This window comes from Sander vitreus, chromosome 5, assembly GCF_031162955.1.
Source record: "Sander vitreus isolate 19-12246 chromosome 5, sanVit1, whole genome shotgun sequence".
Taxonomy (NCBI): domain Eukaryota; kingdom Metazoa; phylum Chordata; class Actinopteri; order Perciformes; family Percidae; genus Sander; species Sander vitreus.
Genome location: NC_135859.1, coordinates 16883081 through 16910959, shown reverse-complemented (window position 1 = coordinate 16910959; position 27879 = coordinate 16883081). Strand labels below are relative to the sequence as shown.

Below are 27879 nucleotides of genomic sequence, written 5' to 3'. Positions count from 1 at the left end.
AAGAATGTGATCAAAAGTATGTCGAGGGATTGAGCCTAAAAAAAGTGATAGAAAAAAATATTTTTATTACAAAATGTTGCACAAATACAACTATTTACATTCCCACAAACATATAATAAACATGTAAAAACAATATCATTATAAATAATGTCCATTGTAATTAGGTGTAATTACATTTCAGAGAAATTTCAATTAATCTTGTTTAGCCTCTCACTCTCCCATTAGCCCATCCATCTGTGTCTTCCTCCACATTTCTTTTACTTTGTGTTTTCTCAGCATTTTCTCAGAGTTTTTGAGAGTGGCACTAGTTCCACGCCTGTCGGATTTGTCTCCATGGAGTCCCAAGAATCGAGGCAGTGATAAAGAAGAAAACTAAGATAAGTCCCTTAGCCAGCGACTGAGAATATGGCTCACCTGGGGAGGATAAAGGTAAAATAAGTCAGTAATGGTACTGTCAGGATCCATTATCATACTTAAGCAGTGATTCTCACAGAAATGTTTCACAGCTGTAGTTCCAATTTACTGAATCAACTACAGGAGATAACAAAACATTGGACAGATTACCTCGGACGAGATAAATTCCCACCTGTGTAATACTTGGTGATGGGGAAGGCGAGCTCAGGCCAACACACATCATTCCTGTTACAGTCATACTCTGTAAAGTTGATCTGAAACCTGAGGTAAAAAATAAAAACAGATCATCACACTCTTAGAATCAGTCAGGCAGCTCATACATTTTATCTGGGTATTTGGTTCAAGTTATCAACTCTCTTTATAAAGGTCAGTCTTGCCTGGTTTTTGGTGGTCCTGTGTTGACAGGAATGTCAGTAAAGGTGACTGAGGAGGTGATGGGAAACAACTGAGTCTCCATTGGGTCCACACATTGAGAGACATCACCTCCTCCACAATCCAGTGCCCAGGGAGACAGGATGTAGCTACAAATGGTCAAAGTAAGTAAAGTAATTCTTGATTTTCATGACTTACAATAAGAATGGGAGTTTAAACATATGGTGACCTATGATCAACAGCTCCTCCTGAATTGAGAATCCAAATTACACTGTGTATTGCAATGAGTATACACCTGATACACACTGATACACACCTTACTTGCAAAGCCTGGATATCCCTTTGAGGTATGCCTTCTACCATGCCAGAGATAAGACTCCAAACATGGATATGCTGGTGGGATGGAACCCTGTGACATGAACTTATGGTATCTTCCATAGTTGTGCTTGAGTTATGTGTCACAACTGGAATTTATATTTTGCGTGTAGCATGTAGTTGGAATGAAAATAAGAAGTGTTAGTAACATAAAAGTATAGAACAAATAAATTAGTATTAACAAATGTTTGATCTCATTACACAAGCATACATGAACTGTACAAAAAGAAAACTTTGCATGAACTGTTACATTGGACCATCTACTTACAGGATATGTTCACCCAGTCTGTCATAGTTAGAGGATCTGGGTTTCCACTCTTTGCTACATTTGTGGCTGTAATCAAAGCAGCCTGGAGAGAAGTAACAGTCTCTCTAAAGGAAAACAAACATGGTATTTTACCCAGCACAAAGATAGATCACACATGAACTCATGCTGAGCAACTGACCTCAGGAGACTACACTGAGTCAGATTGTGTTGGCTGACAGGTAGCAGACATCCTGATGTTGAATTCTCCCCAAACAGAACTGGTTTCGTCTCAGCAGTGGAACAGAGTCCATCACTCACTGTTAGCCAGATCAGAAATTGGTGTTGTCTTTTAGATAACTTGTTTTGATTGAAATATACATACCTTACTATTATGCTACATACAGTGAGCCAGTAATCAACAACATGACTTAGTGGGCTTTACCTGGTTTCCAAAGATTGATTGACGTCCTCTGTACTGAGCCTGTATTATTGTCCAAAGTGTCCACAATTCCAGCAATAACAGGCCTTCCCACCTGATAACCTGCCATTTACAGTGTTTGTGTGTTACCCACTGTAATAGGTACAGTTTATTTCCACAACTCTTCTCAGAACAAAGTATCTGATCTTGCTCTCACCTGGGTTCCCTGAGTTGGGCTCAACCATGAATTCTCCATTTAGAAACACGGCAGAATACCTTGTAGTTATGGCAACTGTTCGGAAGACAGAAGAGAAGAAATGAGCCCAAATTATATCAAACATATCTATCAACTATGACTGGTGATCAGCCAAACCATGGACCAGCGTTATTGGCACTTACCACTACTATTAAAAGTGATAGTCCCAACAGTGTGAGTCAGTGTGATACTTGTGATGCCATTTCCTTTCCAGTAGAATTTATAATCCAGCGCTAAGGTCACGTTCTCACAGACTAGCTCCTCATCTTCAGAGAAATATTAACAGGTTTCAACATTAAGGTTCATTTTTAGTTTAAGTTGTTTTTGTTACGATATGTTGTAATCTCCGTACCTGAAGAGGCATCTGTGCTTGAAATAAACTGCCTCGTGTCAATGGTCACTTCATCGATTACATCCACTATAACATCACCTGGAATACATAAAATAAATAGATAAATTATTTAAAGGCACATAGATTCAAAGAGGTCTAGAACGTATCAAAGCACTGCTACAGCACGTTTAGCAGGTAAAACATACCCCCTTGCCCATTCTTCACTTTAGTCCTCAAATTTGTTGGTAGTGTCTGTAAGGGAGATCCAGTTGGACAGGAGCGTAGCACAGTTACACAGTTGACTTTGAAATTTCTCAAAAATGCTACAGGAGCACTGTTTACACACCGCCCGAGCACCTTCTGGGGAACAGAATTATACAAGGCATTAGATGTTACAACTCTGGCAACACATACAATGCAAAATATAGTCTCAAAAAACTGTATTAAAAAACAAAATACACACAACTAACCTGGGGAACAGTGAAGTACTGGTCATTCATTAAGAAAATGGGACTTCCTTGTATATAAACACTACCTGGCACTGGAGCTGACAAAACTGGCCTTTGGAAGGACGGGCCAGGTTTAGATGTGCTAGACATGTTGAAAGGCAAAAGATCAATGATGAAAACATGACACAAAAACATATAAAAGAAATACACAATCATAAAAAACAAACCATATATTCAATCCTTTCTCACATTGTGTTTCCCTGGTAAAATAGCCCAAGGTAAGGGTTGTTTTCAGGTGGAGAATTGACACATAAAATTGGAAACCAATCTGGGGAGTTTTTAAAGGACTGCACAGAGCACTGATAATCTGGAGCAGGAGAGACCTGTCCACCAAAGGGCCCTGGGAGACAGTGGGACACAAACAGCTTCAAATCTTCAATGGAACAGTCCTGTTAGAGAGAAAGACAAATATTTCATTGTTAAATACTACAGAAGACATACATTTGTCTAACATGCACTGTTCTCTTGTTAAAAGAATGTAATAGAGTGAGAGATGTACAGTCATGTGAAAAAATTAGGACATCCATGCTAAAGTTGACTAAAAAGAGGAATAAAAAAAATCATCTTTTGGAAAATGATCTTAATGCCTTAATTAAAAAAACGAGGAAAAATCCAATCTTTAAGGACACCAATTTTCTTTGTGAATGAATAATGTATCGTAAATAAATAAATGTTTTTCCTTAAAATACAGGGGGCATAAGTAAGTACACCCCTATGTTAAATTCCCATAGAGGCAGGCAGATTGTTATTTTTAAAGGCCAGTTATTTCATGGATCCAGGATACTATGCATCCTGATAAAGTTCCCTTGGCCTTTGGAATTAAAATAGCCCCATATCATCACATACCCTTCACCATACCTAGAGACTGGCATGGGGTACTTTCCATAAAATCATCTCTCAATGCAAATCAAAACAGCTATTAGGCTAACTGAAATAAAACCATGCCAATCTCTAGGTATGGTGAAGGGTATGTGATGATGTGGGGCTATTTTAATTCCAAAGGCCAAGGGAACTTTATCAGGATGCATAGTATCCTGGATGTGTACATTTACATGACTGTAAATACCTTGTCACAGCAGCAGCGTACATCACAGGCTCTAAATGTGAGGTCACAGGGACAAGAGCCCAGTGGTTGGTACACTTGGTTTGGAATGACTGTTTTATTATCTGAAACGAATAGGAGATTTATAAAAAATGTGGCACTCCCTATGAAGGTCCATTATGATGAAATAAGATTCATTTGAATTACCAGATCCAGCATTAGCAGGAACCAACAGAGCGTGTATCTTGGTCTGGATCAGCAGTGATGCCTGAGGTTTACTGCCCACACAGGCAGTCACCTGAAGGGTCTCCAGGACACACAGTGGCTTTGGACAGCAGTTTGTGTCTGCCTCATTCCTACCACACAAACGCAGACTTTTATTCAGGCTCAGCTGAATCCGAACTGCAGTCTGGGGCAACAAATGAAACAAACATGAGGCATGAAGAAAAATGGATGTTAACACAATAATATCAGCTCTATTAAATTAATTGTGAGTTTTTTTTATTTTTTTTATTAGATTAACAGCCCCATTCAAACATTATTTTTTAACATTATCTGTAAAATATAATGGAAATGATCACTGTAAGATTGGTTTCTTACCTTGCCCACCTGCTCTCTTGTGAGCACCCACTGTGTTACCTCAGCTTCACATGATGGAGATCCAACGCTTCCTGTAAAAGAAAACAAACCATCACCAACCACCAAATCTGTCTAAAATGACAGCAGACTACACAATCACAATGTAGCCACATCTTTGCTTTCCTTCTCTCTTTTAGTGAGCTACTACACTGGAGAATGATATATTCTGGCTACTTAATTTAACAAACTCCTAAAACACATACAAGGTGAATGACGCTGTTATAGGCAGACATTTTTATAGATTGTACCTGTTGTATTAGATGAAGATAGTGTCCTCAGATTCAAAGAGATGTCGGATGTGTTTCCGAGCAGAAGTGCAGTGACCGCTGGTCCAGTTGCAGTGAGACGGGACGGCTGGAAAACTGGTCAACATAACGGTAACATTTCTGTTTAAGGTTACTGCTTCACATGTTAGCTTCATAACATTATTTAATGAGTAATTCAACTGACGTAACTTTTAACCTTAGCACGGTTGTCTAACGTCCCTGCTAGCTCTCGGCTAGTTCTTTAGCGTTGAACTGTGCATATATTTAACGTTAGCGTTATAAATGTTAAAGTCTTACCGACAATGTTTTGAGTGTGAGCCAAGGAAATTAACAGTAAAACACATGTGAGCTGGCGTGAAATGGATACTTGGGAAAATAACAGATTATCTAAATTAGCCATTTGGTTTACTTCGGATTATAAAGTCGACATATTTGTAAACTGTACGTGATGTCTTGGCAACGCAGATCTTAAACGAATCACAGCTTTATGCATTTTTCTTCTGGGGAAAAAAAATATACTTAATTGCACAACAGCGACCTCATCTGGCCTGGAATGGTAGATGGATATAACTTCAGTCCGGGCTATTAAAAACCTTTGCACAATAAACATGTTTCTACGGGTTGTCCTCGTGTCATGTTAGAGTTATATTATTGGCGAGTGTCAATTCAAGCTGTCATATTCAATTAAATATTATTTATAGAATTGTACATGTAAGTGCTCCTATCTACTTTTACAATTATTTTAAAACCTTTTCAAATACATTTTAATTTGGAAAAAAATAACCTGCCTCTAGGTGGCAGCATGTCGCTGTAATTCTACACTGACCGCTGGTCTAAGAAAAGTAGAATAAGAGTTATATCACGTGACCAACGTGCCAGCGTGCTGCAGCTGGCCGCTATGACAAATGTGTAGTCTGTACAGTGGAGTTAATAAGACACAATGTTGTCGTTTGAAGATCTGATGACAAGTCTGCAAGACTGTGTGATCACCGAGGATGAAGAATCTGAAAATGTCAGCCAAACATTAAGGCTCTTTTTTGACAAACTATCAGAATCCTCCAGGTTGGTAGCCTACTTAGAAGTTAACCTCAGCATGTTTGAGAAACTAAGTATTTGTCACATTTTGAAATAAGGTGTGATAATGACTGAATGGTTACGCTTGCATGAACAGGAGTAGTGTGAAGAGATGTAAGGAGCGCTGCTTAGAGGAGGCTGTCCAGCTGCTGCGACAACTTTCAGAGGCTCAGCTTCGTGTTTTAGAGGAGAGTCGTCTCCTGCTTCTTGTCAGACTCCTCATCTCCATGCAACTGCAGATGGTCAACATCTCCACAGCCTGTCGTAAAGTGGACCAGGTCAGCCCTGCACTATGTCTGTTCACCGTACAATGCTGGAAACAAAATGGAATCTTATTGAACATTTTATTGACGTATTGACATTTATATGTGCTTGACAGATGTTGCAACATTTGGCAAAGGTGAACCACCCAATGGTTTTTAGAGAAACCCATCACTGTTTGCAATCTATAGTCCATACCGACCAGGTACAGAGCTCTCACTTCACTTGTGTTTGTCATACATTTGCCCAAAGACACTGCAGATAACTTTTACCTCATCTTATTTTTTAGGTATTGTCTTTTGAGGATCTGCAGAGAGGTTGGTGCAGGCTAAAGACAATGTGTTATTACCATGTCACTAATTTCATATGTAAGATTTTTTTTTATCATCTTACTGTTGTTTTTACCTCTCTTTTTTTAGCTTGTATGTTCCTGGAAGACAGCACTGTTGGTCGTGAGGCGTGGCGAGAGTCATTCCTGTCTTTTCTGAATAAATTGTCAGAGTTATTCCCGGTTGTATTGCAACAAGAATCCCTGAGAGATGGGCCACTGTGTTACATTGCTGTCAAGGTACATGAAGAGCAGTGTGCTTCATGAATCAGTCCATTGCAGACTTGCTGTGTGTTCTGTATTACTGACCTGAAAACTGTGATCTATGCAGGTGTGTTTGCAAGTTTTCCAGCTGTTGTCCAGTGACGTGGCTCCTCTAGTGTGGGACAAGGAGCACATGGGCCCAGCAGTGCAGAAGATCCTGCAGGCTCTTATGGACATAATACTTGGACAGGTTTCCTATTAATTCATCAGTTCAGAGTCACTTATTCAAAAGAGAGATCTCTTTTCGTCTCATCAGTCAGTGTGTCCCGTCTTACAGTGCTGCAACAGGGACACTCGTCTTTTGGCAGGCACTGCTGTGGCCATGCTGATCAACACAGCATCAGAGAGCAGAGCTGGAGAAGCTGCTGCCTGGAGTCTGCTACAAGTCTCTCACTTAGGTAAGTTACCACCAACACTGCTGGACAAATTTTGGAATTTGTCCAGGTATGTGCCCATGTGGGTAAAATGTGAATAGATTTCTGCCTCAGTTGAACTATATCCAAAAAAGCATAAAAGCTATACTACAATCTAAGGTATGAATTCCTAGAGATTCCTCTTATTCCTGATTCCTGTTATGTCTCAGAGCCCTGGCTGCTGACTGTTGGTGCTCTCCAGGCACAGTGCTGCCCTACAGGGAAGGACGGAGTGGACAGGCTGGCCGTGAGCAGGGGCCTCCTGACATGCTGTCGACCTCACATCTTGCTCAGTTCACATTTGGATGCCACAGAAGTAAATCTAGTTTAAACTTGTGTCAAAAACATGTTTAACTTTTGTTGTGCTTGTCTTCATTACCAAATCCATCATTTCAGATGTGCTTACTGCTGAAAGGTTTGTTTCCTCTGGTCTATGCTTTGTGTGAGGAGAAGCTGGATTGTCACTACTTTGCCTTTGAAGGTGGGTAATGTCCAGGTTGCTTATTCGTATGCTTAAATGGCAATATCACCTGTTCAAACATGGCTTGTTGTTGCAGCATTAACACTGTGGCTGAAGAAAGTTAAAGAATGCCTGGCTGATATCTGGAAGATGACGGGAGTTCGCCTTCTGGCTGTCGACAGCAGCCTACAGCAAGAGCTTATTCACATAATCTGGCCCAATGCAGAAAGTCCAGTGAGTCAGCCATACTCTGAGCCATGTCACATAGTGGACCTCATTTAAAGACATATTACTGCCAGGATTGTTCATTGATGGCTGTGTTACTGTGCCTTGGCAGGTGGAAGGTGTGTCAGAGTTTGTGCGCATTGCCTTTTGTCTGCTGCTGGACCTCTATGAGATGGACTGTGAGCAGTTCTGTGACACAAAGAAGACTCTTTATTTTACTCTACTTCAGCGAATAATCAAACTGCCTTGTGAAGCCAAAGCCAAATATCATCGCCTTTGTGCCCTGCTGCCGTATCTGGGTACTGACATGGTGAGGATTAAGGGTTATTACAGTGTTAATATTGGAGTCAGTAGTGCTCATGATGACTTAACATTTCTTTAATCCATCAGGTGCTGGATCAATATGCTGAATTACCCAGTCATCTCCTGAAGTGCTTGTCAACCAATCATCTGTCACCATGTGGATCGGAGCTTTACAAGTGTCTGATCCAGCAGCAGAGACGAGAGCTATGTGAAGGCTCACAGAAGTCCGCTTCCCACACTGAACTGGAGCTGGCCAATCAGTGGGCGAGGCGTTGGCGGCCCGTCCTTTATAAGGCGCTGACGTCTAATGTGACTCTTCTACAGAACAATAGCTCAACACACTTATTACCCTGCACCTTTCAAGTCTTCCCCTCTGCTGTGGATCCTCTGCTGGCCTCTCTGGACTCATCAGCCCCTGGCCACCTCCACGCCTGGGCCTGCATCATGAGCGCCTATCGAGCAACGACTGGAGGATCTCCCTGGGTTCTGCAGGGTAGCTCAACCGTTCAAGCTCAAACCCTCCAGCTTGCTCTAGGATCTGCAGATGACAAAGTCCGTCTCGCTGCTCTGAACCTACTCTGCTGCAGCCCAAAGACCAAAGACACTCCAACCACTGAGGAGATGTCAATAATGAGGTTGTTTATTCCTCAGAACCTGAACTGCGAGTCCTCACCTTTTCGCCAACATTTTCAGGCTGGAGTGAAGAGGTTTCTGGTTCGTATCAGAGACGGCTGCTTGGCACTTGTCAGAGGACAAAAGGGCAAAAAGAAAGGAGATGGCAAAAACTCAGAGAGGGAACAGGACATACTGGAGCAGGGAATAGGTGAGATAACTGACAGCTGCTGTTTTATATCACAACAATAGACTGTTGTACTGCTGTACAGACTGATATACATTTATCATACTGTTTATTGGGGTTTCTTATGAACATTATATGCCTATATGGAATGTTTCAACTGAAGGTATACATCTCTGCATTCCTTTTCTAATGCTAACTAAATTACAACTCAGGACAGGGATAACAGATGAGGACACTTGGCGTCCAACCTTTTTGTATATCATATAGGGTTTGTGGAATGGTTGGGTCAGATTCCATACAGCTATCTGGCACCAGGACACAGTTATCAGAGGAAGAAGACTGCGTTGCTGTTGCTGTCTGCAGTGCTGGAGACCTGCACAGACACCTGGAGGCCAGACAAAAAGAAGGGACAACCTCCAGGTAAGTTTGGAAAACCAGTGATTGGAAAATGGCCAAACAAATTTGTTGTGTAATTCCTGTCAAATGTTAACTTTATATTGTTTTAAATTATTTTGACTTGGAATTTAAATGAGCTTTGTGTTTTCAGCGAATATGGGGTCTCTTATTAACTGTGCCAGACAAAGAGCACAGTGGGATTTCGTCTGCAGGACAAAACAGCTGGTCCTCATCAGCTGTTTAGAAGATTCTACAAATGAGGTAGAATTGCCTTAAAGCGTTAGTGCGTAACTTTTAAACATCCGTTTCATTCAAGCCATTGCCACATAAGTTGCTACAAAGCAAATTAAGACGATCAGCTCCACAAAACTCTCTCAGTATTTCTCAGTATGACTATGTTCAGAAGATTGCGTCATCCGGCGACTTTCCCACGCAGAAACTCGAGTGAAAATAATGACCTCTTCTGAAGAGTCCATTACTTAGAATTCCTCATGGCGGAAACAGAAACTACGCACTATAGCTTTAACTCGCCTCATTATCTGTTATATTGTTCAAATCAAAGATTGAAGTTGAATCATATTTTGAGAGAATAGATAAAAGTTGTTTTTTTTTCTTTTACAGATTCGGGAGCTCTCAGCTGGGTTATTGTTGAGGTTTTTCCCACCCAGTTTTCCAGATGACATTGCCGCAGTGCTGCTCACGCGAACCAAACAGCTTCTGTGCAGTCCTCGGGTGCAGGAGGCTCAGATGGGAGCACTGATGATGAAGGTCCTCTTTCAGAAGTAAGCCTTGCCTCCTACATAACCTCGTTCAGAATTATGCCTGCTTTAGATGCGAATGAAAATAAGTTGTTCTACCTGTAGATCACAAGACCAGCCAGAGGACTGCAGGTTGAGCAGTAACATAACTGTCAGTGGTGGAAGTCACCCCAAGGCCTCCTGCATGGTCAGATTCCTGGTGAAGGAGCTGGAGGAGCACTATCTGACAGCCAAGGCTGACATGATGCTTGCTGCCAGAACCAAGCCTATACATGGTGAGATCTACAACACGGATTTCTACCATAAATGAGCTTTAGCCCTAGAAATGTTGTTCAGTGCTTTAAATCCTCTCATCACTTATATTCCAGCTGTTCTAAGTGCCCTCCAGAGGTGTTTCCTTGAGGCACCCAGCAGAGTGTCAGACACACTTGACCACAGTTTGACCATTGAGGTGCTGGTCCTGCTGGAGAGTATGTCTCTGCTGCTGCTGGGTGTTCTGTATGGAGACCGGGATGCTTGTGCCACTGAAAAGGGTAATGGAGCGATCTACAGAAACAATACTGATTTGTAGATGAAGTACACTACATTTCAGATTTACCTACACACACACACACACACACACACACACACACACACACACACACACACACACACACACACCACAGTAAATCACTCTCTTCTGTCTTAGATGCCCCCCCTTCTTTTTGTGATATGGGAAACGCTATCAGCTCTCTGATAGCCCAAGAGTCTGGAGGCGGCCGGGGGGATGGAGAGGAGTGTGTCCTGCTCTCTGAGGAGCACAGCCTCGTTCTCACCTGCTGCTGGGTCTCCCTCAAGGTAAAACAGAACCAGGTGCACCATTTAAGATGCATACTGGGATACTTCATTCAACATTTAGGAAGATGGCAGAAACCTGACACTTTAGCTTAGTGTATTTGCTGCATGTGTATCTTTTCTCGAAATGACTTGCTTTCATGGTTTCTCATCAGGAAATAGGAATCTTCTTAGGCTCTCTGGTGGAGAAAATTCTCACTGAATCCAAATCCAGCAAGTGCCTCCTAACAAAAGAGGATCTAACAAGAGCATCAAAAGTGTTCGAAAATATTCTTCTCAAATGTCGTCACTGGGTACGTTTTATGAATCCATTTAGAAGCATTAAGTCACCTCAACTCTCATGTTACTTTCTGAACGACATATTTCTGTTCACCAGGGGGCGGTAGAGGGATGCTGTGCAGGCTTTACCAAGTTCTGTGCCTCTTTATTGAGCAGCAATGATCCAGAGCTTAGGGATATCCCGGCCCACATGCTGAAACAAGTGAGATGTGATAAATGCTTGTATGTAATTTTCATGAATAACTTGAGATGTTAAACTACGGCCTATAGATATATTTCCTCTCCTGTCTCTTTGTAGGGATTGCAGGTTGTGCGGTCCCCACGTTCTACCTCTGTGACCCGGCGGGCTGCAGGGTTGCCTATGCTCATCCTGTGCGTTGTGTCAGCAGAGGAGGCCAGTAAAGCAAGACCACTGTTAGCCCACAGTATGCAAATCTTACTGGAGACAGCCAAAACCCCTCTACCCGAGGACTGGGACCAAACACTGGACCTGCCACAGGTTTGTACACAGCAACAAGAATAAGGATATTAGTCTTTAGAACCACAAAGACGGATATGGTCACATAATTGTCCTTTCCTTTGCAGGTGTGTGCAGTTCACACTCTGCAGGCCCTGGTTCGTGGTTCTGGTCTGGGAGTAGCTGTTCTTCAGTTTGCTCCTGCTGTAGCCATGTTGTCACTCACTCTGCTCAGTTCTCCCTGCTGGGCCATGAGGAATGCTGCTCTGCAACTTTACAGTACGTTTTAGGCTGTATTTGTAATATGAAGGGCTAGAGCTTATCGATTGAGCTGCACATTATTTTCTTGATTAATTGGTTAATCGTTTAGTCTATAAAATGCAGGAAAATAATAAAAACTGCCCAACGTAATTTGAATTGCATGTTTTGCATGACCGACAGTTCAAAACCAAAATAATCAGTTATTATTAATTCAGATAATCAATTTACGATCATAGAAGACAAAAAAATCTAGCAAATACTCACATTTTAAGTGCTGAAACCAGTGAATGTTTGCTTAAAAGATTTCCCAGTTTTTCCCTCCTTTTCATTGCCCACCTCTCCTGCTTTGCCTGTGCTTGTCCATGCACCTATGTGTTTCCTTTTCTTTTTGTCTGTCATGTAACCTTGTCTGTTTTGTTTTGTCTGTTTGTAACCAAAACTGCGTCTTTGAGTGTCTAGAAAAGCGCTATAAAAAATAAATGTATTATTATTATTATTTACACGATACAAAATAGTTCATTAATCAACTATTTGGTTCAGCTCTAATTATTACCCCTGATACTACAGTAATTAAAATCTGTTTCCAGGTTCTCTGTGCTCGCGAATGCTCGGCCAGCGGCCCAGCAGTGAAGAGGGTGGCCCCACCCAGCACTGCATGTCCCCGCTGTCCTTCTTCTTCCACTACCCTGGGCTCCAGCTCTTCCTCCTGGGCGAGCTGAGAGGGGCAGCACAAGACCTCCAGGGCCCACCGAATGAGGCCAAGCTACACCTCCAACCTTCGCTCTTCCCTGTCCTGACTCTGTTAGCACAACTCCAGCCTGGTGTCCAAGACTTAACAGAGTGATTATTGTTTACTTATCAATAGACAGTTTGGTCAGGTTAACTGTTATTCATCTTTATATCAGTGGCTTTCATCCAGGCCTAAAGGATGTAGGTTTTTGTTAGATGAGTGTATTCAATAACTTGTTCACCTTTACTAGTGAGGAAGGAACTTAAATAAATGAGATTTTTTTGGTGTTTTATTAGAATTAAAATGAACAGATTATTTGAGCTTAATGGTGTGACCGAGGATCACTTGTTAAAGGAATAGTTTGACATTTTAGGGAAAAAAGCTTATTCACTTTTTGCCAAGACTAAGAACCACTCTCATGTCTGTACAATAAATATGCAGCTGGAGCCAGCGGCTTGTCAGTTTAGCTTACGCAAAATGTTTAACTATTTCTTTACTAGGTTAGCATTATATACTGTATTCATACAAAGCAGTGGGAAAGGACAACGTTTTGTACATTTATGAATCTCCACACTGAATATTATTTGACCGAGTGAATGTCTTCTCTGGTTTCCCTCTGCCAGAACTTTGTCAGACTTCCTGCCTCCTTTACTCCAGCTGTCTGCCAGTCCTATTTACAGTGTGAGAGTGATGGCCTCGAAGGCTTTGGTTGCCATGACTCCCCCCTCAGAGTACATGAATATCCTCATCAAACTGACAGCTCAACTGCCCAGTCCACAGGAGCGCTGCTGTCACAACCGGCTCCACGGACAGCTGCTGCAGATCAAAGCTACTCTAAAGAGAGCTCTCTGCATGGCCAGGTGAGACTAAAAAGGGCTGTTTATTCATTCATCAGACACTTTCAGGCTTTTAAAATGCCCCGTGTATTCATTCATCAGACACTGTCTTTGAAACCCTGCTGTGTTTCTATTCCCAGTGCCCCTTCAGCTGACCTGTGTGAGGTGCTGCGCCGGGTGGATACCTCAATGTGGCTGGTGACTGAAACTCAACGCTGCCCCCTAGTGAGAGCAGCCTACCTCGGAGTGGCAGACTCACTCAGAAGATTCTGCTGTGAGACCTACCTGTCAAAGCTCAGTGACACACTTGTGCATGACCTCCAGACACCTCAACAGGAGCTTCAGGTGTGTGACACCCATGTATAAAATATAGACATTGTTTTTTTAGTTGGGCCTTTTATTGATGGTATAGATATTCATAGATAGACGGGAAATATGGAGAGAGAGTTGACATGCTAAAAAGTCCGTGGCCCAGAATTGAACTTTACATAGTACTGGTCTTAAAGACCCTGAAACCTATTTTCTCAATCAGCATTTTACTGAAAGTAATGGACTCATACATTAACACAGCATTCTCTGCCAGCATTTGAATTTAGGTTATTTCATGAGATATTTCTGTTTGTGCGGTTTTGTCTGTGCTCTTCTCACTGGTTTTTAGTAAGCGGGGCTCTTTTGGAAAAACGTGACATATATTTCTGTGCACAAATGAGGAGTTAGGAACATTTGAATCAAATTATGATGACATTTTGTGGTTGTTGACTTATGTTGTCAATCAAATGTGATCCAACTACATTGACACGTCCTCATGAAGCAGATTAGCTGAGTTTTAAAGTATTAAACTCATGATATACATTTTTAGAATGATTTTTTTCTGAACTTTAACTGTTGCTTATTTTTTGTCAAGAATATGTACTGTTATATAGAAATGCTCGGTATCGTAAAGACCCAAAAACTAGACTCAAAATCGTAAGTATGTCTCTAATACATTAAATATACATGACTTAACATCAAGTAACATCAAAGTAACGCAAAACATATTGCGAGGTAATTCAGAAAAAAAATTTAATTGTGACCCTTCGGGGCTCCGTACAAAACTGTTCTAACTTTGGCAGAAAATAGTGCATTCATGTAGGACCCCATCACTCATTATAAGAAACTGATTGAGAAAATACATTTTCAGGAGCTTTTAACAACAAGGCTACCAGGATGCCCCGACAGATATTTTTTTTATCTATATAAATATATACTTTATCTATGTCATTTCCACAGGTCGGGTTGCCATCCTTCCATCAACAAGCCATCCACTTTCTGTGTGCTGATCTAAAGTGGGCATGTCAAATCTGGGACAACTTCTCTGTAGCGAGCCCAGATCTCAGGCTCTCATTGGTCACATGGGTGGTGGATGGGCGGGGTTCACAGCAGACCGGCCTGAAAGAGGTGATCCAGTGGGTGTTGCAGGTGAGACATGATCTGCTCCGTACACTTAAGCATGAAGAAAACAACCTTTCCAAAAACCTGTCTAACAACTGGCATCAGTGTAACAAACACAATGGGAGGAAATTGTGGAAATGTAAATACAAAGCCATCTGGCTGGAGATCTTTTTTCACTCTGACAAGCCAGGGTGTGTCTATAACCTTTTATTATTGCTGTTCATGTAGGTCATTTAGATAAACTCTGCAGCATGTTACATTATCTAGACCACCCAGTTGTGCCTACCCATGTATATCCTGTGTTGTGATAGAGTGACCTCTCTTTAAGACAAGCTTGATAAGATGTGATACTGCATATCTACAGACAGTGGGTAAGAATGGACACTACTGTTCATGTGTCCTAGTCATTTATTTGACAGCACTTGTTTACATTTATTACATTATTTAGTTGGACTAGAGCACCCTGTTTTCATGTGTTTTACTATAATAATGGTACAGTGAAACGTGTTTTGTTGAGGAAACTACCGAAATAATCTTAGTAAAGTTCTTGAGTTGTTGTTTATATTTGCAAGAAATATAAATTATTTACATTAGTGTGATATGCAGTGATGTTTTCAGATTACATATTACAGATTATACATCTCTTATATGATGCCTAGTGTAAACCAGTCGGGGTTTATCTGGTTGGCATTTAAAAGCACATTGATCATAGAGTAGATTAAAGGACTAAACTTATGCTCTCTATCTCAAGTCAAACCTGCGGGAGGCATTGTTGAGCCACAGTGTGGAGTACCGCAGGACCTACCTCGCAGCCCTGGTAGCAGTGATGGCCGGAGACTATACTACTTTACATCAACATCTTCCTCAGTCGACCCCACTGGAAGAGCCAATTCTGCCTGAGTGTCTGGATTTGTTGCTTGGGGACCTGGAGGACCAGCGAGGCGGGCCAGAGTTTCTTTCGCAGGCTCTGTATGCTGCTAGTCTGCTGCTTTCCCAGTGTTCAGACTCCAGGTTTTTACAATTTTTTTTGTCATTTTTTACTTCAGTATAGAGTCAGATACTGTACTGGAACACTTCTACCTGCAGCTCTGACTTTCTTCTTATCTTTATGTAAATCAGTCTAAAGATATCCGTGTTCCAGCGCTGGTGTAGGGTTTTGGAATGCCACCGGTCCCCAGACGCCCCTGAAGTGCTCAGGATGGCGTGTGCCGAAGCTCTGTGTGTGGCTGGAGTTCCTCTAATGAGCTGCAGCACTCTGCCTGCCATCATGATCAGGTGTGAAGGAAGTCAAATAAAGTTGTCAATCAAATGATACAGAAACAGAAATTTCAAATGTTGAATCTTTCTGGTTTAGGTCGATCAACACAGGCCTCTACTTGCTGCAGGACCAAAGCCAGCAGGTGAGGATGAAAGCAGCCTGTTTTACCTCCCTGCTGCACCATGCGAGAAAAGGAGAAAGCCAGAGGAGCGTCTACCTTATGCAGGTCAACCAGGCTCTGCCGCTCCTACTGGACCTGCTGCTGGAGGAATGCTGGGATACTCCTGGCACACTGGAGGTGCTGCTGTGTCACCTGCCTCAGCCTGACCTCAGATCTGTGCTAAGAGAGGCCTCAGAGACGACGGGGTATGTTACCTCACTGAGTCAATAAACATGAACAAACCGAGCAATCTGAAATGGAGTGTTGCTTAACTTTAATTATTGCTGTCTTATTCAGGTGTTCCAGCCTGTATGAACAGGATGAGGCCAATGTGTTTGCAGAGCCCTCTGTGATGTGTGCACATGTGCTGCCTTACCTGCTGCAGATGGCTGAAAAATCCTCTGAATCCTCTGCTGTGGCACAGAGCCTGATTGCATGGGCAGAGGAGAGTGCTGCACAGGTGCTAGACAGCCTTCGAGTCTGCAAAGAGCTCCAGCCAGGTAGCACATTAGCTTGTCAGTCTGAATATAAGATGTTGTGGGATGAGCTGTGGTATATTCTAAATGTTCTGTGTTACAATGTGAATATTTATTCTCTCTTTAGCTGAGACATTGACCACGGCCTGGCTGGCTCTCCTCATGGACCCCCGTTTCCACGGCACCCTGTGTGGCCTGTTTACCAGGGCTGCCTTTCTCCTCCGGCTGTTGAAAACATCTGATGATGTGCGAGACCTTTGTGATCCTTCAGCGCTGCACATGAGTTTACAGGAAGTTTGTAATCTGCTCAGTCCAAACGGTGTTCACTTTCCCTCTGCTGTAACAGCTGCTGTGGCTGGAGAGCTGCCACAATGATGGAACGAGGGCCTTTTTCCGTACACTCAGTGAGGAAAAGCCTCTTGGTTCGATGAGGCCCGGGATGAAATTAGCTGTGGTTATTTCAAGAATGATTATGACATCTACATGTGCAGCCTTAGTCTTGAATGAGTACCGCAACTGCTGATGCTGCAGTACACCAGCACTTGGCAGGCTGACTAAGTGGCTGCAGTCAGAGAAGAGAGCCACTGGGCATTAGGTGCCATGTTCCTCATAAGGTCTAGAGGCCTGTTTTTGCTACAGTGCTTTTAAATACGAGTTTATAACATTGCATTTTCTGAAGCTGTATTCCATTTTTTATAATAAAGCTTTTTTTATGCAGAGGTACAGCCACTGGAATAGCCCCAGGTCTGTCTTTATGATCACCATCACTTCAAAGCAATATGCTTATATATTCTTATTCCCAGAGCAGTGCTCCTGTCCTCTGTTGTTCTAAGTTGTTTTCCATTCAGGAGGTACAGTAGCAGTGCTCAGACTGATGTAGTGATGTAATGTGATAGCGTCTGCAGAAATTGGCTGCTTGGTGCCCAGCAGGGGAATTTAATGTATGTTTTGATGCTCCATTAGAGACCTTCTGCCTGGATAAGTGTCCATTTTCCAACCACATGAGGGCTGAAGATGACTGACTGGATCGAATAGAGAGCTATCAGTTGCTTAGCAACAGACGACACACTAGAGCAGTCTTACATCACCAGATAGCCCACTGCTTTTGTTTGAGATGTGTGGCTCTCAGTATTAGGCAAACACTGACGTGAATGACTTTGTAAATGCTATGGTTGGCCATGTTAGGCTACTTATTAATAAATGTACATGGAAGTTTTTGTTGTTGTATCCTCACAACTTTTTTTTCTTGGCATAGTGTATTCTCAGAGGTGATTACATGTTTAAAATAATATTAAAAAAATGTAATAGGATCTAATAGTAATAGAGTCTAAACAACCAATGTTTTAACACCTGACTGTAAACCAGCAGTTTTTTTTACTTCATTTATTCAAGGGGGAGTACACTGAGAGTAATGCTATCTTTTTCAGGAACGCCCTGATCACATTCACGCAGTTACACTTTCACACGTGGAAGCTTCCCAGTACAACTACAGTCTGATCTGCTGGCCTGATGTGTGTGTCTGATGAGCAGCTCCATTGGAGCGGTTGAGGTTAAGGGCCTTGTTCAAGGGCATCTTAGTGGTGGTAATGCTTTTTACTTTTAATGCTTTTCAGATTTATCATGCCGGTCCAGGGATTGAACTGACGACCTTCTGGCCACCTCCTCCTCCTCCTCAATAAGTCATTTAAGACAAAGCTTCAGAGCACAGACCCTTTAAAATAATGGGGGGCTTGAACTTTGCTCTACTTCCAGACAAAGGCAAGAAAAACATGTGCTTGACCTCTTGACATCTTGACAACATGCCTGAAAACAAGGGCAGATGAAAGATAAATTCTTATCAGAATCTGCTTGAACAATGTGTGCAATATTGTGTCTTCTGCCTCAACCTTGAAAACAAAGTTTGAGAAGTGAGTTTAAAAACAAGATTGTGGCTTTCCTGAAGGCAAAGTGTGTATAAAACTGGAAAATGACCATCTGGCCTCATAAAAGCCTTTGCTATTGTTACGGAGAGTGTCTTGGCTATCTGTAAGCCTGCTAATTTAATTATGAACTTAGTATGGCAACAGGGAATAAGGATAGATACAAGAACTTGTATTTACTAGGTGTGTGTGTGTGTGTGTGTGTGTGTGTGTGTGTGTATGTGTGTGTGTATATATATATGTATATGTATATATATATATGTATATATATATATACAGACAGACAGATGTGTGCAAGAGTGTTTTTCCACTCAATGTTGGGTCTCAAGTAGCCAGTGGCTCTTCGCTCTTGAAAAATGCCAGAGTCAAGTTTTTTTATTCTACAAATGGAATTACAGTAACAATCTTAATGAATTAAATGCTTTTCAAAAGAAACTGCATTTAGATTTGTTTTAAGAACCATTTATGCTGAATATAATCAAGTGAACTATTTTAATAACATGTTTGTCCTTCATACTATCAATGCTACTAAGTTTCATTTTCCAAAGCTTGAAATCCCCAATAAACAAAGGTGTGACAGGTTTTAGCCATTGCTTCCTCTCCTGACAAAAAGTCTCAAATCAAATTGACTGAATCAGTCTACTTCAGCTCAGTTTAGGTATTATGGAAGTCTATTTCTGAAAAGTTAGTTATGATAAAAACAAAACCGCTCATGGTAAGTCAAAAATGATTAGACAAAAACAAAATCAGTCAGATTGATGAAATGGTACATTTAAATTATGATATAGTCTTCACCAACTTCACTGAATGACTCGACATCAGCACAGTTCCGATAGTTATCGAAGTCCATTTCTGCTGGGAAACGGAAAAAACGGATTTAAAATGATCCATGATACACTTTTTATGACTAGGTTTTTATATACTTTTTACATAAACTTTTTTTTTTTTTTTTTACTTTCATCTCATAATTTTGATGTACATGACAGTTTTTATTTTTAACTTAACTATTTGCTTATTTCTTTTCTTTCTTCCATAGGTATTAGTTGGCACAGTTCCAAATGTGTTCACCCTTTTAATGGTCTCCAATGACTTGTGGTTTCACCCAGTGCATGCTGGGAGAGGCTCCTGCCCCCCTGTTACCCTGAATGAGCAGAGTGTGATGGAGGTTGCCAGACAGATGCTGTGTGTTTGCTCTAGTAATTGCCTGAAAACCGGGCAGGCATCTGTTTGAAAAGTGGCTTAGTGAACATTGACTCAGGCATTGGCTGCCCTCTTTACCAGTCAGCCAAAAATGACACAGGGCCTCTCTGCTGTGAGTATACAGCTTCACATGCAAATGCAGATACAGGCAAGTACTATTGGCAGCTGTCCTTTGTTGGCATCTGTAAAGTCCTCTTCTTCTGATCAAGGCATTATGTAGTGGAGAGGAACCCTGGGAAACAGGAAGATTGGGTTTGGACACATGCACCAAGCACTTAGAGCCAGATAAGACTCTGGAGTTGGATGGGGATTATACATAGAGATGAATGATACCGTTTATTTTCAAATAAAAATGGAAAGCAGAGCAGCTGTTTATAGACAGAACATGTAATAAGCATGGGCATTATTCTTGGATAGGGAGAAGGAAAAAGGTTTGAGGATGGATTATAGAAGTATTTCTTTGCAGCTTTATCAAAAATGTGAACAAACTCTGAGTTGTCTTCCCCTGCTGAATGTTTTGGCGACGTGTTTATTCTCAAAGGCTGCATGCCATGATAAGTTACCAGACTATTTTGCAGCTCATACTCTTCCGTGTGTGTGTGTGTGTGTGTGTGTGTGTGTGTGTGTGTTCTTGTTTAACTATATTCGTGGGGGAATACAGTATACTTGTGGGGTCCGGACAGCTTTGTGGGTCCAAAATGCTGGACCCCACAACTTTAAAGGGCTGTTTGAGGGTTAAGACTTGGTTTTAGGATTAGGGTTAGAATTAGGTTAGGGTAAGGGTTAAGTTTAGGCATTTAGTTGTGATGGTTAAGGTTAGGGTAAGAGGCTAGGGAATGCATTATGTCAATGACGGGTCCCCACAAAGATAGTGAAACGCACTATGTGTGAACCTGGAGAGGCTTTAGGACCTTGAGGTTTGTGCTGCAAAGGGCATGCAGTTCCTCCTCCCACAGAAGACTGTTTACGAAGAAAGCTGAGCTCGTCTGACAAAAACAAGGGCTGGGACTCCAGCAAGAGGAGCAGTGTGCCTGATACATATCTAGCACAGGCTCTTCGTCCATTTAAAACCTTTTTTATACGTTTTTAATTTTACATTTTTCGAGAAAAAGAACAGTAGCGCACCATGTTGTCGGTTAGTTCAGCCCGTCAGCTCTGCAAAATGTGTTTCTCCTTGCACGTTTTTCTGAGCGTGGCCATGGTGGAGAGCAGCGCATCAAATGGAAATACAAAAGGTAAAATGACACATTAATTTATGGACAATTGTTTTTGTATTTAATTTGTTGTAAAAACAAACAATGTAGCATGATTTACTTTTTCAAATACATGCATAATAATGTATTGTTTTTCTCTCTTCTTTTTGATTGCACAATCACTCGCATGTGTTGTTCTTACATGTTGTGTTGTTTTTCTCAGACTGCATGAAATCCAATGGTCTGGAGTACAGAGGGGAACAACAGAGCTCCTCCTCAGGTCTGACCTGTCTAAACTGGACCAACACCACTAGATACTATGATGTTCAACTCCATCCTGATTCACAGACAGGTAAACAACTTGAATAGTGATGTGTCTTGTGATGCAGAGGTCAGTGAATGCCCCGTTAAATGAAGTAATTCCTCTCCTGTTTTCTGCTGTTGGAGTCATGCTGAAGACAGGAAACGGGCCATTTCAAATGTCACTGATGTTGATAGTACAGCAGTTTCCTTACAGTATAACAAACAGCTCTTACATCTTTGGTGATATGATGATGCAGGGTAATAATACAGCTCCCCACAGGATTGCAAGTCTTATCAAACATGCAGAGGAATAAAGTGATTGGGATTGACAGGATTGATATTTACAGCCACTTAGTTATCTGTTAATGGTGTTAAATTGCTTCTATTATACAACAACTCATTTTCTTTCTTTGTACTCACAGAGGCCTGTTCATTGTACTGTGATGAAGTAGTGTGAATGATTGATGAATGCAGTGGTTTAGCCACTCAGCAGACCAGACAGACAGACAGAGAGAGGCCTATATTTCCTGGAGGCATCAGTAACAGACGTGTGCTGTTTTTATCGTTCCTCCTGTAGGTGTGGGAGATCACAATTACTGCCGAAACCCAGACTCCTCTGAGAGGCCTTGGTGCTACATTACTGGCCCAGATGGGACAGTCCAGAAACAATTCTGTGCAGTTAACACATGCAAAGGTAGGTAAACACTGTACATGACAATAATTGGATACCCAACATTTGGATAGTATAATTGGCATTTGTAGAAAAAAGCTAGAACCCCAGCTTTAAAATCCCGACCTTGCAAAGATAAATATGCATTTTATAAATGAAAAAAAAAAAGACTCTTGATGCTGCCGAAATTACTTTCTCTTTCGTGTCAAGCTCTCATTATTTTAAGAAGTAGATTATGCTAGGGAGAAATAATGAGGTGAGTTTTTTTGTAGTTATGCAAATGTTCTAAATATTCAAAACCAAAAAAAAAGAGTTTGATGAGAGAGGATGCAGTTAACTTATATAAAATATAAACCTTTATGGTTCAACCAAAAAGTTTTTAAAAAGGTATTTTCTTTTTTCCACAAATAAACCATGTGCAAAATGAATTACTCTGTTTTAAGAGTCACTGCGAGAAGACTCATCTACTTTGCCCTTTGTTTCCTTCTTGTCTCTGAAAGCCAAGCCAAGTCACACAATAACAAAGGCCTGCAGTCAGAAAGTTCAGTTTGAAGAATGTCATTAGCCACGCCCTTAACCTCAGCTCATTGGCCGAGAGGAAAAGCCTTTGCTTGGAGACAGCAGCTAATTGGCTGCTTCAATTTATGACTGCACACCCTTTAACAGAGTTCTTAAACAACAACTTGTGTGGAGGAAATGGAAAACGAGTTAAAGAGCAGATGTTGACATCTGCAAGCTGAACTTCCTGTCTCCTGAGATAGAGTTGAGCATGCAGAGTCTAGAGACAGTATATGTCTGGCACATATGAAGAAAAAGAACATGTCCTTACCTCAAACTGATTTATGTTCCAACCTCATGAGAGCAGTGCCAGAGTGTCAGCTTGCGTCCAGCTGGTTAGGAGGTTTTTGTGTCGGTGGTAATGTTGTTGGACAAGCAGTAATTGGAAACCACACAGTCCAGATGATGCACCAGTAAGTGCATTACTACAACAAGTGTCCACACACTATACAATAATATATATTATTATATTTTATATTGTGATAAAGGACATCTTCTGGAAATCAACTGTTTATGGACAAAATAACCTGACATACACAACCTTTCTGGCTAATGCAGCAAATTCAGTAACTGACAGTGAAGGCTCACAAATCACATTGATGCAAACATCATAGAACAATCCAAAACTAAGCTGCCGTAAAGCAGTCCTGCTCATTGGTTTCAAACATAGCCCTGAGATATTAAAGGGAGAGATACCATGGTATAAATCATATGGAAAAATCAATCTACAACTTTATATTACAGTACATTCTTCATTTTGCCCCAACTCTGTGTGGAGACATGTTCTAGGAGATGTTTTAATTCAACATTTCACTACTTAATTTGATTTGGCTTCCATTGGCAGCACAACAGAAGCACAACTCAGAGCATCCCCAATTAAAACGCATTATGTTGTTCAACACTGGCATTGTTTATTTGTGTCTTTAGACCAAGCCTCTACTGTAGCAGCAGAGGCCGAATCCTTCAAGCCAACAGGAACCATTCCCTCCACAGAGAGCTTTCAGCCGGCCAAGTCTGGAGCTTCTCAGGGAGAAGTTGCTGCAGTGCAGCCAGTGATGGGAATCAGCCAGCGAGCGCGCACAGGACCAAAAAAGAAAAAGGACCTTGGCACACTCGGTATGTTGTTTTAACTCTGAAAACATATATGATGTTGGTGGTACGCTATACTTTCCGTTTGAATTAACCTTAGCTAAAAATTATGCATTGCTACATTAACTCAATATCTTTGTGTTCAGTTTGCATGTTCAGTGTTTAATCTCTTACATTCTCCTTTTGTTTTTCAGGCTACGTCATCGGCATCCTCATGATGGCGATTATAATCCTCCTCGGAGTAGGCATCACAGTAGGCTACTTCTATAAGAGGTCAGTATCTAAAGCGCAAGATCATCAATCATCTGGTTCAGTCTTAGAGTAATTTTATTAAAAAGGACCCAATGTGGAGCATTTGCTTATTTTTTCGCTTTGAAGAGGCATTTAATCTGATTCCAGGATGTCATAATTACGTGTGTACATCTGCTGTAACTGCAAGTCAAAATGTGATGCCTTCTTGTCGCTTCCTTTTTCCACTGGCACGTGTAGTGTGATTCAAAGCATTTAGATGTGCAGGAGAAATGCCAGTATGATTAGTTAAAACACGTGACAGCATGCATATTTAATGGTCTCCTGAGTTTAGGGCATCAGCTGTTGTTCACATTCCCCAACGATTCTCTCTGTTGTTCCGCGTAGATGTAATGCAGCGATTGTAATGCCTTTATTACAAAACAACCACAACAGAACATTGGGAGGAACATGGCAGGAAGATAAATGCCTGCAGTCTATTTTAAACATTCTAATTGTATAGAATTGAAAGAGAAGAGAGGGTTAGATTGGATGGAGAAGCCTGCACATTCTCTGCAGTTATGTAATGTGCAAAATAATGGCCTTTTGGCACAGCACAAAATGCCCTTACAGGTCTGTGTTTGGCTGTCAAATCTGATTAGCAATGCCCCGGTCTTTGTTATCTATTTTTAGGAGGTCATTATTAATAAGGAGGAACAGCATATTATGTCAGGGGCGTTATAACTGCCCTCAGCATACAGTGACATCACATTGAGTGATGTGATAGTTGTGTGGCAAGAATGCCCATATTCTTTGCAATTCAACTGGCCCGAAGTGGCTGTAGACTACCATACGACTCCTACAATATAAATGAAGTTGACTCTTTCACTCTAGACTCCTCCTGGCCAGAGATGGTGCAATGCATGCAAATGTTCATACTTTATTCCCATTGGGAACAGGCTCTTGACCAACCAGTAGGAGTAGGTAGTGCACTGACAAGGACACAGATCCCTATCAGGCTTCCCATACACAAGCACTGCAAGTAACACTCTGAAAAGCCTAAGGCTCTGCAGTGATGAGCAAGTGTTTTGAATCTATGCCAATTGGACCACCCCAATGTTAAAAATATCAAATTGTCATGCAGTAATCAGTCTTTTAACATCTCTTAATGAGAAACCTATAATAGTGATTTAAATTAATAGTTTGACATTTGGGAAATACGTGTATTCTTTTTCTTGCTAAGAGATCGATGAGAAGATTGATACCACTCTCAGGCATGAAAGTGGTATTAATCTTCTAGTTCTGGGAAACTGATTCTGGGAAACTAATTCTGGGAAGGACAGCAAGAAAAGATTCTGGGAATTGTGCTTGAAGCTAAAATGAACCCTGAAATGCTGCACTGGAGCTTGCAGGTTGGAAGTGTTTTAAAATCCAAGAGTAGGCCTATATTGTTTTGGCTCCAGATCAGTAGAAAGCAGCCTCATGCTGCTCCCCATCACTGTGTTGCCTTGGAGTACTCCTCGCCAGCTTGTCAGCTCTCTGTTCCCTTTCACCATCTGTCCCTTGCCTTTACTGCAGACCTGGCACATGTAATGAAAAGCCTCTGTTATCTACATACAGTATGTTATTCGAAGCTCCTTTTCTTGAATATTAGGCCCTCCAAAACAGTGCTGTACTTAGGATCAGTCACAAGACCACTTATGATACCTATTTTTATTATAACAGCAAAATCAGACTTGGCACTGGTTGTTAATTTTCATGATAGCTTTAATCTTTAGCTGAGGAGAATAATTGAAAGCACCTACAATCAATATTATTTTATTTCATTGATGAACATAATGAATCTCTGTTCTTTGTGTTTAGGGCTCAGGACTTAAAAAAGCAGCATGAGCAGCGAGTGTATGAGCGCGAGATGCAGAGGATCACTCTGCCCCTGTCGGCTTTCTCCAACCCCACCTGTGAGCTGGTGGATGAGACCACCATCGTGATCATGGCAGAGCACGAGACAACCCCCGCCCTGGATGGCATGGAGGCCAGGGAGCTTCTCATGGTCCAGCAAGCCGGGACACCCGGAGCATGAGGAGGTGTGTAGTCCTTGAACGCAGGACTATGATAACATTTTTGTGGACCAAAACACTTCTTCACATCTTCGTTTCTCCTTTCTGCCTCTCTGAGTAACCTCCGTTTTAAAAGGAGCAGGGGAGCAGTGTTCGCTTCAAAGAGAACTGAATACTGTCCTTTGTGTCCCCTTTCCTTTGGTTTTTATAAATCTGAGGCACAAACAAGATAAGCTGTGGACACAGTTTTAAGTTAGAAACCATTAAGGGGAATCAGTTATTAATGAAGATATGTCATGAGTTCTTTAATATTCATTTTTGATATTTGATAGCCAAAACAATACGATCATGGGCTGCCCCCTTCAAAAACAGTATGAATATATAGTCTAATGGACTTTTCAGTGTTTATAAAGGCGTGTAAATCTCTTTGTAAAGAGATGGTGTTTGTAATGGGGGTTAATAAGCTTTTGTTTTTTAGTATGTTTCCATGTGGAGAAGGTGCCTTCCACAGGAGGTTTAATTTGTACTGACCTGTTTGCTGTGTCGAGGGAGACGCGGATGAGAAACGTGTATGTATAAAGACTGCTTTGTCTTGGAGACACACTGGTGACACAGATGTGTCCAAAAATATCCTCCTCTGAGACAGGATGAGGGAACACGAGGTAAAACAGGCCCACTAAAGACAAGGGAAGGCCAACTCTGCCTTAGCATGATACTCCTGAATATATTTGTTTATCTTTAACCCGGATGGTTTTTTTTTTCCTCTTTGTACTCGGGCCGATGCGGTTACAAAGCATGACGGGTGGTCAATGGCCGACATGAAAGAGGACTTGCCCTTTTCTTACACAGGTTAAGGAGTGACAGGAAATATACAGAGTGCTCTCAAGAAGCATGAGAGAGACAGATAGTCCTCAGGACAGAACAGCACTGCCACAACACAGATCAGAAAAGAAAAAGTCTGTCTTGCAGAGCAGGACAGCGAGTGTGTTGAAGTGCTGAAAAAGTCTGGTGATCCAGACATTTGAGTTATGCACTTGATGCTTCAGGGTAGAAACAGGGATGGAGTAAAATAGAAACAGTCCAAAGTTTGGTGTTCATTCAAAAACATGAGTGCATGCACATGGTTACCTGCTGTATGTTTGTATTCATTTTTTTTTGCATCTTTAAGAGTAGAACTACTGATTGAAGGAGACATTTTAGAGAATATCTACCTTGTAAAAGAAATTATCGTACACAGAAGATTTAAGTTTTCACTGTTAGTTTCCATCATATTGCCAGTTTGTTTATTCCCACTCCGTCACTCCATGTGATCTTGTTTTGTGATTAATGCTGGATCCACGTGACTGTAAATCTTTGGTTACTGCTGCTGCATCATTTTAAGTGTCTGTGTGCTGGTTGTAATTGATTATTTTCTTCATAAGCAACATGTTCAAAATACTGTTCAGCATTTGAATTTAATAATTTGTATGAATGCAGATTTCCACCGCTGAGGCTGAAATAAAACATCAAACTCAGACATGATGATGTGGTGTGATCTGTATATTTAAGATTAGAGGTGAACAACATAATGCAACATGCAGAATGCTTGGCCTGTTACAAGTGTCTTGTTATTTAAGTGTTGTTCCTTTGTAGGAACTTTTAGCACCAGCTCCCTCTGTTGGCAATTCTTTAATACATACTTCATACTTCAATACAGTCATTGGAATCACCTGAGAAAGTAGCCTAAGATAATAAGGTAAGAAGTACAAGAAGGGCAAAAGATGTAAAGAGGATTTTAAAAACATCTCAAC

At 41.3% G+C, this 27879-nt stretch overlaps 3 protein-coding genes across 3 annotated transcripts; 2 read left to right on the top strand and 1 right to left on the bottom strand.

The window, feature by feature from the left end:
• Nucleotides 1-45: 45 nt before the first annotated feature.
• Nucleotides 46-5354, bottom strand: tctn2 (tectonic family member 2). Its single transcript, XM_078250722.1, has 18 exons — nt 5167-5354; nt 4852-4965; nt 4565-4635; nt 4172-4373; nt 3989-4089; nt 3112-3311; nt 2884-3004; nt 2620-2773; nt 2435-2512; nt 2226-2348; nt 2044-2118; nt 1851-1949; nt 1608-1725; nt 1430-1533; nt 1103-1250; nt 792-935; nt 587-675; nt 46-414 (listed from the first exon to the last, which is right to left on the bottom strand). Exons 1-18 carry the CDS (start codon nt 5267-5269, stop codon nt 305-307), a joined length of 2154 nt encoding a protein of 717 aa, XP_078106848.1. The 5' UTR covers nt 5270-5354; the 3' UTR covers nt 46-304.
• Nucleotides 5355-5744: 390 nt separating this feature from the next.
• On the top strand, nt 5745-18089 carry LOC144518221 (tRNA (32-2'-O)-methyltransferase regulator THADA). Its single transcript, XM_078250720.1, has 31 exons — nt 5745-5931; nt 6041-6221; nt 6323-6409; nt 6494-6521; nt 6624-6772; nt 6864-6986; nt 7074-7194; nt 7380-7525; nt 7606-7690; nt 7767-7903; nt 8007-8204; nt 8285-9020; nt 9264-9416; nt 9544-9653; nt 10014-10174; nt 10256-10425; nt 10519-10683; nt 10839-10987; nt 11140-11277; nt 11361-11465; nt 11562-11762; nt 11849-11999; nt 12569-12821; nt 13335-13571; nt 13688-13892; nt 14817-15005; nt 15730-15989; nt 16098-16253; nt 16333-16602; nt 16694-16896; nt 17000-18089. The coding sequence occupies exons 1-31, from the start codon at nt 5810-5812 to the stop codon at nt 17245-17247; spliced, it is 5637 nt and encodes a 1878-aa protein (XP_078106846.1). The 5' UTR covers nt 5745-5809; the 3' UTR covers nt 17248-18089.
• Nucleotides 18090-20967: 2878 nt separating this feature from the next.
• Nucleotides 20968-27605, top strand: pik3ip1 (phosphoinositide-3-kinase interacting protein 1). Its single transcript, XM_078250719.1, has 6 exons — nt 20968-21226; nt 21408-21536; nt 22065-22181; nt 23643-23831; nt 23999-24077; nt 25896-27605. The coding sequence occupies exons 1-6, from the start codon at nt 21118-21120 to the stop codon at nt 26110-26112; spliced, it is 840 nt and encodes a 279-aa protein (XP_078106845.1). The 5' UTR covers nt 20968-21117; the 3' UTR covers nt 26113-27605.
• Nucleotides 27606-27879: the final 274 nt, after the last annotated feature.